At 36.6% G+C, this 14315-nt stretch overlaps 1 protein-coding gene across 3 annotated transcripts in view; it reads left to right on the forward strand.

Annotated features, from left to right (window-relative positions):
- Positions 1-5828: 5828 nt before the first annotated feature.
- IMPG1 (interphotoreceptor matrix proteoglycan 1) overlaps positions 5829-14315 on the forward strand; it is a 124233-nt gene continuing 115746 nt past the window's right edge. For all 3 annotated transcript variants that reach the window (XM_087856942.1, XM_045803982.2, XM_045803993.2), the window contains exon 1: positions 5829-5895. In XM_087856942.1, the coding sequence (XP_087713068.1) occupies positions 5829-5895 (67 nt within the window). The remainder of the gene's footprint in view (positions 5896-14315) is intronic.

The following is a 14315-nucleotide window of genomic DNA, read 5'->3' on the forward strand; positions in this document are numbered from 1 at the left end:
CTCATACAACTCAAGAGAAAAAAAAATCCAATTAAAAAATGGGCAAAAGACCTGAATAGATATTTTTCCAAAGAAGACATACAAATGCCAACAGGTACATGAAAATGTGTTCAATATTGCTAATCATGAAATCAAATCAAAATGCAAATCTGATCACCATGAGCTATCACTTCATGTCTGTTGGAATCACTACCATCAAAAAGACAAGAAATAACAAATACTGGTGAGGAGATTGGGAAAAGGGAACCCTTGTGCACTCTTGGTGGGAGTGTAAATTGGAACAGCCATTATGGAAAACAGTATGGAGATTCCTCAAAACAATAAAAGTAGGACTACCATATGAACCAGCAATTCCACTTCTGGGCATATATCTGAAGGAAACGAAATTGATGAAGTTTTAGGATATAGGTGAGGTTCAGTCATGTGAGGTCTGGAGCTGATGACCAAGAAAGAATTCTTAAGACATCTCTGGTGCAAAAAGGTGACTTTATTAAAGCACGGGGACAGGACCGGAGGGCAGAAAGAGCTGCTCTGGGTTTGTGAGGTGTGGTTGATTATATACTTGGGAGCTGGAAAGGTGAGGACAAAGGGGGTGTCCAGAAGGACTGTCATATGCTAAAGAAGACTCTCAGGACAATGGAGACCTGGTTATTGTCAAGCCAAGGCTGTTTTTACCTCTAATGAGGCACTAACAGGAAGGCAGTTGGGAATGTAACATTCCTCATATCAGACGTCCTTGTCAATGGGCTTCAGGTTTAGAAGGAATTCAATTTTATTTACATTTCCTTCCACCTCAGTTTCCCTCAATTTTATGGATGGAAGGGTGATGTTAGGGCTTCAGCAAACTGAGTTATGGGTCTCTGGAAGTTAGGCTATTGATAAGAAAGCTTTTTCCTTGTAAATCACTAGGACATTTGTAAACTGAGGGAGACTCCTGTCCTGCAGGACTGTGATCTCTATCAGTTAACCATTTTTTTCCCTTTAGGGCAGCCAGGAGTGCCTGAGGAATGTCACATATATCACATGGGGGGGGGGTGTAGGGTGCCAGCTTCTGTTTGTCCTCAGCTAGACTTCTGCTCCCTCATCAAAATCACTATGTCAAGAGATATTTGCACCTCCATGATCACTGCCACGTTATTCACAATGAGATATCATGTGATTAGATATATACACACTATATATACACATACGTAGAATATTATTCGACCATAAAACACAAGGAAATCCTGACATTTGTGACAACATGGATGGACCGTGAGGGCATAATGCTAAGTGAAGTAAGACAGAAAAAAACAAATACTGTGTAATCTCACTTATATGTGCAATCTAAAAAACGAAACTCATAGAAAAAGAGTAGAGATACTCCAGTGGTGAAGACCGAAGGTGGTGAGAAATCGGCAAAGGGTAAAAACTTCCAGTTACAAGACGAGTAAGTTCTAGGGGTATAACGTACAGCATGACGACAACAGTTAACAATACTGTAGTGTATACATGAAAGTTACAAGAAAGTATATCTTGAAATCTTTTTACCACACACACACACACACACACAGATACACACACAAAATGGTAACTAGATGAAGTGGTGGATGTGTTAATTAACCTTATTGTGGTAATCACTTCTCACTATTATATCAAATCATCACATTGTATACCTTAAACTTACACAATGCTATATGTCAACTGTCTCCATAAAGCTGGAAGTTAAAAAAATAAAATAAAATGAGGGCTCCTGCGTGGCTCAGCCAGTTAAGCATCTGCCTTTGGCTCAGCTCATGATCCTAGGGTCCTGGAATGGAGTCTCGCTTTAGGCCCCAGCTCAGGGGGGAAGTCTGCTTCTCCCTCTACCCTGCCCCCCTGCTTGTTCTCTCTCTCTCTCTCCCCTATCTCTCTCAAGTAAATAAATAAATAAATGTGCTGTCTCTGTCACTCTCTCTCTCAAATAAATAAATAAATAAAATGAATCCAAAATTTAAAACCCTATCACAAAGAAAATTCTAAGCTTTACTAGTGAAATCTAAGACTTATTACTAATATGACGTAAAACTATTCATAAACTAGAAAAAGAACACACTTCAACTCCTTTTGAGAATGATCTGCTAGTATATTATAAGACAGCAATATTGTAGGCAATTTTACTCATGAACATAGATGTTTAAAGGACTTAAAAAGTTAGCAAACTGAATCTGGCAATGTATACAGAACACTAACATTATAATCAACATAGTCTTATTCTAGGAAAGTAGGGCTGGTTTAGCATTAGAAAAATCAATGTACTTTACCCCATTAAGAGATAAAGGGGAAAAATCTATGATAATTTCAAAAGATACACAAATCAAGTAATAATATTCAATAGCCATTCATTATTTACAAAAAAAAAAAAAACTCTTCAAAATCTAGGAAGAAGGAAATTTCCTTATTCCATAATAGGTTATCTAAATACATGCCTGTTACAAACATCTTTCTTAATAAAATGGAGGTTTTCCTTTGAAACAGAAAAAAAGACATACCTACTATCACCATTTTATTCAACATTTAGAGGTCCTAACCAGTGCAGAAAAGCAAGGAAAAGGAAGAAAAATGTATAATAATGAATAAGAAAAGAAGAAAAAACTTATTATTCATAGATGACAATATTATATATAGGAAATTGCAAAGAATGAAAGGATAAATCATTATAATTAATAAATTTATTTCTCAAGATCTCTGAACAGGATCAATATACAAAAATCAATCATGTTTTTAAATCCTGGCAATAACCAATTAGGAAATAAAATTTAATACTTCTTACAATAAAGTAAGAATATCAAATACTTAGAGAAAAATAAATGAAATATATATTAAGACAAAATTAAAGAAACCTAAGTAAATAAATAGACAAATTATGTTCATGAATTAGAAAATTCAATATGGTAAAGATGTCAGTTTCCCCAAATCGATCTATAATCCAATGTAATTTCTTTTTTTTTCAAGTTTTTATTTAAATTCCATTTAATGTACTGTGTAATATTAGTTTCAGTTGTGCAATATAGTGATTCAGCACTTCCATACAACACCTATTTACAAATCCTAGCAAACTTCTTGTGGAACTTGACAATATGACTCTGAAATGTATATAAAAATTTGAAACACCAAAGGTAAACAAGACAATTTTGAAGAGAAACAAATGGGAAAACTTGTTCTACAGATGTGAAGACATATAATAAAAAGGTACAATAATTAAAACAGTGTGGCACAAGAAGAGACAAATGGAAGAGAGAACCCACAAACATATGCATTCTTGATTTATGACAAAGGTAGAACTTCAGAACAGTAGAGGAAATAATCTTTTCAATAAATAGTGATAAAATAGGCAAAACTAAACTACAGTGCCTGCAGATGTGTAGATAAATAGTAAAAGTATAAAAAAAAAAGCTAGTAAGTGATTACCATAGAAATCAGAATAATGATTATGTTTAATGGAGAAGAAAGGTTTGTGTTAGTGAATGGGGGACCATGGGTCCTTCTAAGGTGCTATTAATATTTTATATTTTTACCTAGATATTCCTAGAGTGTTCACTTCATAATAATTTTATTAAGCTGAACATGTAGGTTTAAGCAACGTCCTAAAACATGGGTGGAGTGTTAACGGACCTAGGACAAATGTTACACTGGCAGTAGAGAAGTACTCTCTCCTTATCTTGCACCCTGTCTCTATCTCTGTCTCTCTCTCACAGATCTTCTCAGAGAGACAGATCTTCTAGAAAGATCCTATACAAAGAACCAAAAACAAAAAGATCAAATTTTAGTAGCACAAGAAGCTAGAAGACAATGGATTAATGTCTTTGCTATTCTAAGGGAATGTTATTTCCAACCTACAATTCTATATCCAGTCGTCTTTAGTCCGTTCGAGCTGCTATAACAGAATACCAAAGACTGAGTAGCTTATAAACAATAGAAATCTATTTCTTAGTTATGGAGGTTGGGAAGCCCAAGATCAAGATGCAGGCATATTCAGTGTCTGATGAGAGCCTGCTTCCTGTCTCATAGTCTGATCTTGTCACCGTGCTTCACATGGTGGAAGGAGCAAAGGAACTCTCTGGTGCCTCTATAAGGAAGCCAATCCCATTCATGAGGGCTTCATCCACATGACCCGATCACCTCCCAAAGCATCTAAATACCATCACACTGGGGGTTAATTTTCAACATAGGAATTTTAGGAGGACACGGACGTTGCATCTATAGCATTGGCCAAACTATCAATCAAGTATGAATATCGACGGAGGACACTTTTAAATATATAAGATCTCAAATATTGTGAACTTTCAGCAATAAACTGGAGCATATGCTCTGCTAAAACAAGAGATTAGGTTAAGAAAAAGGCAACATAGAATCCAGAAAACTCAGAACCCAACACAAGAGAGGTAAAAGCCATCCCCAACCTGTCTGTGAAGGAGGATCCCCCGATGACTACAGTGAGCAACGGCAAGAAACAATACAGACTGGAGGGGGTTAGCGGGAGCAGGTCCTGGGGAAGACAGGCTATTTGAAGTGCTTAACCATAAGAAGAGGAAATTGACACATCTGGGGTAACATTTGGGGATAATTTATCATTTTGTATGTAAAATCTTAAGGGGAAAAAATATGAGATAATTGCAAAAAGCATCATGGGGGTAGCAGTTAAAGTATAGGCCCTGGAACCAGACTCTGGGCTCAAACACTGGCTCTGACATACATACCTTAGCTTCCTCAAATATAAAACTGATCCTGATATAGTATCCACCCCCATAACACTGTGTTAAGAAATATATAAATAATCTATGGAAATGCCTAAGAGCAGTGTCTATCACAACTTAAGAGCTCAATACGTGTATAGTATCCTCCGTGGTTCAGCTCTATGTAGTATGTATACAGTCACAGAAATATAAAATTGAATATTCAATAAACTGAAAATACAGTAATACTGAGGTGGATAGAAGGATGACTACGTGTTTATGGGGAGTAGGGAATGTGTGTGTAGAGAGGAAGATATGCTCAATATCTATTATTTGATAATGCCTAAAAGTGAAAATGAAAAAATAGCAATAGAAGCAGTACAAATGAGAATACCAGAATTAGCTTAGAAACTTAAAAGTGGTTTCCTTTGAATGGAGGAATAGCACCATTACTTTTCACAAACTGTTTGACTTTTTAAACTCTGTGTATGAAAAACAGATTTTAAAAAATTAAAATAAAACAAACCAAAAACGTCATCTGTATGTAATGCCAGAAAGAAAGCTATGTACAAACCAGTGCATTTCTACGCGAATGGAGACAGCTTTGCTGTCTCCAGAGACTAACATAGAGTGAAAAACTACACACTTGCAGGTATTAAACTCTTTCAATGGATGTTCCTTGAGCATGTCATTTTGGAAAACATTTGACCCTAACTGTCAGCCTTCTTCTGCATTTGGCAGAACTTCCCCTGGCTCTCTGTGTCACTGTAACAGGTGAATAACTAAGAAGAAAGCATTTCTTCTGCCTGTGGACACTTGTTTATAATGGCATTCGGGGTCCTGGAGCTAGGCTGACAGATGCTCCTCCAGAAGGTTAATGAGATAAAGGTTCCTCCAGCTGGCCCTTAAGCAGAGATTACACCAGAGGGGAAGATAAGCAGATTATTCCAGAAACAGACACTGCTTCATGTTCTTCATAAATTAGCACCCTTACAAAGGTAAACCAAGAAGTTATTCTCACTCAGCTGGCATCAATATTTAATTATTTTTCATATTTCTTTTTTTTTTTTTTTTAGATGAAATTTGGGACTGTTCTGTGATTGTTTCCAGAATTACCAGTACGCAAAAGCCAGAATGTATTTGGAAACTAGAAGGGCTATTTTTGTTTTTTGGATTTTTCTCCAAGTTCAAGGAAGCAAAGGTAAGTTATTTAAATATTTGTTCATTTTTAAAATTTGCTTATCTAAAACCTATTTGCAGAAGTGAACATTCAAAATGAACGAGGTCACCACTGTCTCAGAGGGATAGTATGTGGTAGGCCCTGAATTATATTGATTAATTGATTGAATGATTGTCAGAAACGGTTTTCACTTGATTGAATATTTATTTGCTACATAATTTTAAGTGCAATTCATGTTAACAAAATAGGAGAGATGTATGTATCCTTTTTGCTTTTATAAAACATTGAATACAAAATTCACATTATTAATATCAATAACAATAGTTAGATCCATGAAACCATTCCATTTATCTCTTAAAATTGACAAATAAAATCTAAATATTGAAGCTAACAGTTTTTGAAGCTAGTGTTTTAAGCTATTTATATCAGACAAAAAAAATGTATTTCTTACCTTCTCATAGTTAAATCATGAGTTGCTTTTCCTTAAAAAACAGCAAGTGGGCTTTGTCTTCAGAGTTCAGGATGATGACAAACTCAGAAGTTGTATGCATAAAAGAATGAGGCAGTGAATGTTCTTATGGCATATCTTCAAATAAACTTAAAATTAAAGCAAGCAACTAAACAGGTATATTTAAGAAAAATAATGTATTTTTTAAAACCTGTTGAAGAAAGCTTCACTTTCCTTTTTTTTTTTTTTTTTTTTTTTTTTAGAAAAATCCCAGTCATTATAACATATTCAGGCTTTTTAAGACATTTGAAACCAATAATGTTTGGTTCTTCCGCAAGGATGACATAGCTTCAGACAATTAACATTTTAATTAAAGTATTGGTTTGACAAACGTCCAGAGTAAGTAAAACAGAGTTATTGCATTTGTGAGTCCCAAAATTAACTGATTCTGTCAGTTATTAACTTTTTAGTGGCTTCATTTAGAGGGAAAAAAAAAAATTCTAGAAAAGATTATATAAAAATTCCTTTATGTTTTTCAACATATAAGTGACGGTGGGTAAAGCAAAAAAGTTTACTTACATTTCCTTTCAATTGTCAATTTTATATAAATGTTCACATTTATAAAAGCATTTTAATTGGAAACGAATTATGGGATTCCTGTGTATTTTGAACTTAATGTGCTGGAACAAACATTCTATTTCACATGCTTGACCAGGCAAACCAGCTTTCGGTTTGTTGTTGTTGTTTAAATAATTGTGTTAACTTATTTCACTATTTTTGCTATTTTCATACATTATATATCAACCATTACAATTACAAATAGCATAATCACTTACAGAAAGTTAAATTAAATAAGCTCACCAAAAACTATAATTTATCATATGCCAATTTCTACGAAACAAAGTATGATTAACTGCGTTATAAAACATCCTAAAATTTTACTCGTCGGGGACTTTTTATTCTGTAAGAACCTCAGATCTTCAAACTTCTGTTAATCTCCAATTACTGAGGTCTACATTAATTAGAATTTATGTACTTCCGTCAGGCTGGTTTCCCATTTGTGACTAATTAACCATCACGAGTGTATTTACATAAAAAATGGTTTGGGGAGTGAGAAGAGTTCAATGCAGTACAACTAGGTGTTAAGCATAACAACTGAGCATTCAAATTCAAGAGTTTCTTTTTAAAAAATTATAGATTATTTTCAAAATCAAAAAAGGTATGAAAAAAATTACACTTCCATCCAAAGACAATCTGTGCTAGCACCTTCATGTTTCCTGGGTCTTTTTTCTATGTACGCTTATTTAATTTTTACATGATTGCAGTTCTACCGCACAATTTTCTATCAGGCTTTTTGCACTTATGTTACATTAGATGAATGTTCTACACTGTGATCTGGTTTTGACAAGTATCAGTTTTTTGACTGCATAATGTTCCCTTCTGTTGTTATGTCATGATTTGCTTTACATAATACTCAACAAAAGAGAAGTAGTTGTTCCTAATTATATTGTTATTATGAATAACATTGGAATAAACATCCTTATGTATAGCCTCTCTTAGTATTCTTAGCATAAGTTCACTAAAGTAAAATTATTGGGTCAAAGCAGCATAAACAGTTTTATAGCATTTGATCCATATTTGCCAAATTGCTTCTCGAAAGTTTTCCTATGCCTTAAGGTGATTTTTCCCAGTTCAGTTCCACAGAGTGTTTACCAGGTACCCATTACTGAGATAGACACATATTAAGAGACTCAAAGACATGCCAATACTTTAAAAGTTTTCCTTTAAGCTTTCCAATTCTGAATGTAGTTTTTCCATTGATACATATAAGCGAAACGGTTTTGGTCTCAAAACATTTATTAAATAAAACTGTTTACATAACAGGAGAGTTCGATAATTTCGAAGAACAATCACTTCATTAAGACACCGAGGCTCCTCTCATAGTCATAGCGGGGATGCCGATTGCATCTGATGTGCACAGCACTGCTTTATGCTTTTACCTTTTCATTTCACATACATAATTTCGTCTAATTGCTTATGACATTCCAGTGTGTGGGGAAAGACAAGAGAGAAAATCTACTCTTGGCAAGTCCTAAAGTGAAAATAATGTTTATCAGAGTGTGTGCCTTTTACACTACATGTTGTTTATATACTAAATGAAACCTTTAACTAAGCTAAAGTCACCAAGGTTACATACCAAATGAAACCTTTAACTGAGTTAAAAATCACCAAGGTATGGTAATTATTTTTGTAGCTGTTAAATGTCAGAAAATTTGCATTTGAAGACACTCTACTTCTTGCTAAGCCTTTACTACTAGGAGATGTTCTCATTTCATAAAATTACTGAGGAAGGTATTTTCCCTCACTGTGGCTCCATTAACAGAAAACATGGATTCATTTTTAGACCTGAGATAGCTGCCCAATGACAGTCACATTAACTTTGCAGCTCCTGTACTTTGTTCATCTCTGCTATAGTCTCAGGACAGTGTAATTCGAAAGGTTCAAGGCAGACTTTCTGTTCAATTATATCTGAGAAGATGGCCTTATAATCGAAGCTGTGTCAATTGAAGACACTTTGTGTTCAACTGAGCAAACTCTGGCAGCACACCTAAAACCATTTGTTAGATTAAATACTTACTTTAAAAATAAAAAGCAATTTCTGCCTTGTGGCCCCTCTATACCTGTATCAATGATCTCATTAAGGGACTATTGTATGTGTGAACTAATTAGGCAGAGCTGACATGACCTACTGCTCTCTTGGCCGTTTCTATCAATCATGAGTGGGCAGCCACCTTAAATAGCCACTGTATTTGCACGCTAATCATCTCTGGAAATTCAGACCCTGTATACCTTTGTTACCACAGTCATGTTCACAGCAGATTTTATGCTGTTTTAAAATAATTCATCTAAGGCAACAAAGGTTTTGTGTGTTTTTTTTCACAATGGTCTCCAGGTTTATATTATAATTCAGCATATATTTGGTAATGACCACAGTAAAAGTTCTGACATCATTGCTATATTGTGAAGTATCAGACTCTCAGGTGACTGAGGTCTCCATCCACACTGCTTCTTCTTACTTCAGGGTGTCGAAGACACTTCTGCAGTTGTGGGATGGGAATCGGTTGTTCCAAACTTTGGAATACCACAAAGCAGCTTGTTGAAAGGAAGGAAAGTCTCTGACCACAATATGAGTCTGTTTTTAGCAACCACTGGGTCTGAGCTCACTGTCTGAAAGTCAAAGAGTGTCACTGAGATTTCAACCTCAAAAATCAAGAGCACCAAGTCTGATGGAACCATTTTAATAAGGAAGAAAGGTGTTCTGGACCAAGGCAACCTGCATGCCGAAGCTTATCCTACAATGAGTTGATATGGTTGACTGGCATAGCCATGGTAATGAGAATTCATACATGGAAATACCACAGTCAAGTTTGAACTACAGCATGCATCGCTACAAGTATTTACTGAGTGTGTACTCGGCCACAGTGAATGTGGGAAGAATATGAAGGAGCTACAGAACAGTGACAAATTCTTCAAAGCCTATGGTTATATTCAGCAGATAAATATTCTCCCATTGACATTCAGTCATTCTTGAGGAAACAATGCCTTTTCTTTTAAAGATTTTATTTATTTGAGAGAGAGAGAGTGAGCAGGAGAAAGAGCGGGGGAGGAGCGGAGGAGGAGCAGAGGGAGAAGCAGTCTACCTGCTGAATGGGGAGCCCAGATGCCGGGTTCGGTCTCAGGACTCCGGGATCATGAAGGCAGCCGCTTAACTGAGTCACCCAGATGCCCCGGATAAAATGTCTTTCTGTGTGCCTTTGTGGAGTCATCTTAATTCATTCCAACATGGTTTTCTTCTTTCAGCCATCTTTAGTCCCCTCACTCACTGCAACCAGCATCTATTTTGATAATTGCTCCCCCAGGAGAAGAATTAAAGGAAACTACACCAAAAGAAATTTTGTGGAGAAAATTCAGGACCTTGAAACTAATGAAAAGTTTCCACTCAGAAATACTTTTTTAACTTCATATAGAAATAACGTATGTAGGGCTAATTTGTCTGTCTTAAGATTCCTGCTTCATTTATGAAGAAACAAAAGTTACATTTAATTAAGCCCAACTATGAAACCCAAGGACACTATTACCAACCCATTGTAATCAGTTCAGACCTGATCAAAGCTCTTTGTAGGAAGCTATCACAGTAACAATCCTTTAGCTTAAATATCTTATTTTTTTATAAAAGCTCAAGTACATTTTAATTGATCTTCTTAAGATTTCAGTGGCTGGTAGACAATCTGCTCATTTCTGTTCAGGAACCCAGGGCTGAGAATACTATGTAAGGCTCCTAGAGTCATTTGGGATGAGAAGATTAGAACCAAAACTGGGATCTGAGCTGTATCCAGTCTTGTCTTACACCTGCTTAGTCTATTAATCAGTCCAATATAATACGATGAGTAAAATTAATATGGATTTTACTATTAATTCAAAAGCCAACTTTCTTCTGCTAATCACACCAGATGATTGCTGGTTCTGGGCCATTTCTGTTGCATGACTATCTTCATGACTGAATGCAGGAGCTATCATAGGCCATATCATTCAGCTCTACCCTAAATATGAAGGCATAATTTTAGGAGTTATATTACTCATTAAGAAAAAATTGTGACATTTTGAACTCCTTACAAAATAGTCATTTATTCATGGTAACCTTTTAAATGCCCACCATTAAAGTCTAAGTTTAGCAGTAGGTGGCTTATTTACGATTTTGTTACATATTTAGAGGCAGAACTTGGCCTAATGGGTGTGATTCGACATATTCAGAAAGTCTCTTCAGAAACCAAAGGTACTTCCCCATCAAAACCCTGAAATTTAACCTCCAGTTTACAATATTTTTCAGACTCTAGAGATCGACAATTCTGAAATATCACTCTCTAATAATTTCTCTTCCTTCCTTCTGTGGAATCTGAGTTTTAGTCTCATCAAAACTTTCCAGTCCCACAGCCTCTCCCAGTTCCTCCACTTCTAGGCCTCAGTGTCCTGTACATTAATCCTAGGTGCTGGAGACCTCTCCCAGGCCTTTCTCTACACTTGTCTTGATGGTACAATATAAATTACTCCTTGACCTTCTGCCCCATTTGCTTGGTTAATCTCACTGTGGGTAAACTTAGCTTTCATATTTTCCACTCTCATTTCTGAGCTGCCAAGTGTTATTAGAGAATCTAAAATAAACAAAGCGCTTACACGAAACAAATTCATGCAGCATAACCTTAGTTGGGCCCTCCAAGCTATTCCACAGTCCTACTCGTCTCTGATTCCCTGACTTAATCCCCTAGTCCAATTTCCAAACCTTCTCTCTCTCCTCAAGCCAGCAGCCTGATCCACTCCCATTCACATAATGGCACAGTTAAGAGGAAGGCTTTAAGGCTTTCACAGGACTGCATTCAACGCAGAACACAGTTGTACAGAACAGCTCTGTCAGTAGTAATGTGACCTTGGCAAATTGATCAATCTCATACGTATCTTCAACTTATGGTTTCTTATCTGTAAAATGGGAATAATAGTATCAGTGTCTTCTCCATACAGTATGATGAAGATAAGCGAGATAATGTTTATGAGGCTCTTTGTGAGATATCTACTATAAAATTGCTCAATAAATGCTAGATACTAAGAGGACTATGATGACTTCCATTACTGGTACTACTTCCTCCTACATACTGAAAAGATTAAAGTCATCTGATTTCATTTGACATCCTTTTTCTACTTCAGACTTTCTCTCAATCTATATCCAAACTCTTCTCATTTTCTGTTGTTTCAGAGAGAATAAAAATATTTCATATTTTTGCTAATGTTATTCTATCTACCAATGACTTCAACTCCATTTACGATCAATTCGCCCAAAACTTTTCTCTGCCAGTCTCCTTTTCCATTGATTTCATTTTCCCGGCCTAAAAAATTTAATGCAACATTTCTCAATTGATAAAAACACGAATGCTGGGTCTCCAGCTTTGAAGATTCTGATTTTATTTGTCTGGGTGGGACCCAAGCTAGAATAATTGTTAAAGCTATCTAAGCAATCTATTTCAGCCAGGTTCGAGAAGCATGATTTATTGCCCTTCGGGAAAGATGTGATATACGGTTCATTATATTATGGGCCACCAGGGGTTTTGTTTTAATCTTCCTTTCTTTAGTAAATATTTTATCATAAATATATTTGTAGTTTGGAGGGAGTGGTCTCACTATTTAATAGAGTTGATAGAGTGGTTTGGGTAATCATTCCCTCCATTGTGGTGTTTCATTTTTTATAACCGTTCTACAAAATTAGGGCATAGATAGGTTACAGGAATATGTATTTTTAAAAAGCTACACGGAGCATTCTAATACATACTGTTAAAAATCAATTAAATGCTTCATGAGGCCAGGGACCTTGTCCATCTTGTTCTCAGTCATATCACCAGCACCCACCCCCTTTTTTGGCATAATCCACTCTGTTTCTGTCCATTTCAGGCGGTCATCTTCTATCTCTAAAGTTGGGAATTTTGGTATCATGTAAGAATCTCCTCTTTATATCTAAGTTGTCACCAGATCCTATCAAATGGAAGGAAGATAAATGTTTAGCAACAATCTCTTCAAGGGGTAAAAATTCTTCAGAGTGTTGTGTCAGTATCCATACTGTAAACACTGCTACTATGGCTGATTTCAGTCTACCAACATGACAACATCTAACGCGAGTGTGCACAACCGGCTTTTAGGTGCCCAGAGCCCCTGTGAGCCTGCTGCATTCAGCACACCACAGCATTAACAATTACAGCTCACGGTGCCTCCTTAACCCAGCTTCAGCCTTTTCACCCTCATTGCCTGGGACAATGGAGAACTGTTCCCTCTCTCAGGTTCTGACCCTTGACTTCTCCATTTCCTAAACCCGTGAGACCTAGTCAGTCAGTGGCAAATCCTCAGAACTGACCTCAGAACTGTCCCCTATTTCTCGAGCTTGCACTAGCTTTGTTATTCATTGCTTACCACATTCACTGCTTGGGGGAAACAGTAAAGAACAACTTCCAAAGCTCCATGCTTTCAGAATCAAGTCCAAGAATTTCACTTGAGGGTCCTTGGGATCTGGCCTCCACCTTCCTTTCCAGCCACACTCGTAGAGACTGCTTGAGTTCTGCCGTGGGCTAGATACATTGCTTCTGTAGATCTCCTTTCTTGGGAAATATACATCAAGAGTGTACAAAACATATCTGTGATATTTAGAGAATAATAATAAAATGCTCATCTCCCAGATGAAATAGTAAACCATTGATGGTATCTTAGAAGTTCCCTGTCTGCTCTGCTAGGGTCTCTGCCCCTTTCTTTGCTCTGTGCCAAAGGCAGCCATGGTCATGAATTTTGTGTTAATCCCATCACTGCCTGTCATTAGTGTTTCCAGTTATAGGTGTATTCTCTAAATAATATGTCCTGGTTTTGTTTGTGATTTTTATATAAATAATATCATGCTGTATGTGTTCTCTCCTAAGACTTAGTTCTTTAGCTCAGCATCATGTTTTAAGATTCATCCACATTGTTGCATTTAGCAGCCCCTGAGACAAAAGCTTACCTGTTACTCTTCATCAGGGAGTGTTTTTTCGGGGTGGGAGCCTGGTGGTAAATGGAAAAGAACTGATAAGAGATCTCAAAAGTTTGCCTCAAAGAACATTAACTTCTCTGCAGTTCCCTGCACTCTAGATGTGTGCACATCTATGGGCTGTGGGTGGGTCCTGATGCTTCTCACACCTCAGCAGCAGCAGAAAACTCTGGGGCAGGAGGAAAAAGACACCATGGTTTCAGGGTGAGACCAAGAGCTGTGAGCTGTGTCTCCTGCAGTGGGTCAGAGCTCATGAAGAGCTGAAGAGCTGGTCTGAGAGAATGGTGAGGCTAAGAGGATCTAAGATGGTGCGGGAGAGGCATCTGAGACACACTATTGCCTAGTATGGACACCACCTGTAGTCATTATTCTGTCGAAGGA

This window comes from Ursus americanus, chromosome 29, assembly GCF_024610735.1.
Source record: "Ursus americanus isolate L20-20 chromosome 29, mUrsAme1.1.p, whole genome shotgun sequence".
Taxonomy (NCBI): domain Eukaryota; kingdom Metazoa; phylum Chordata; class Mammalia; order Carnivora; family Ursidae; genus Ursus; species Ursus americanus.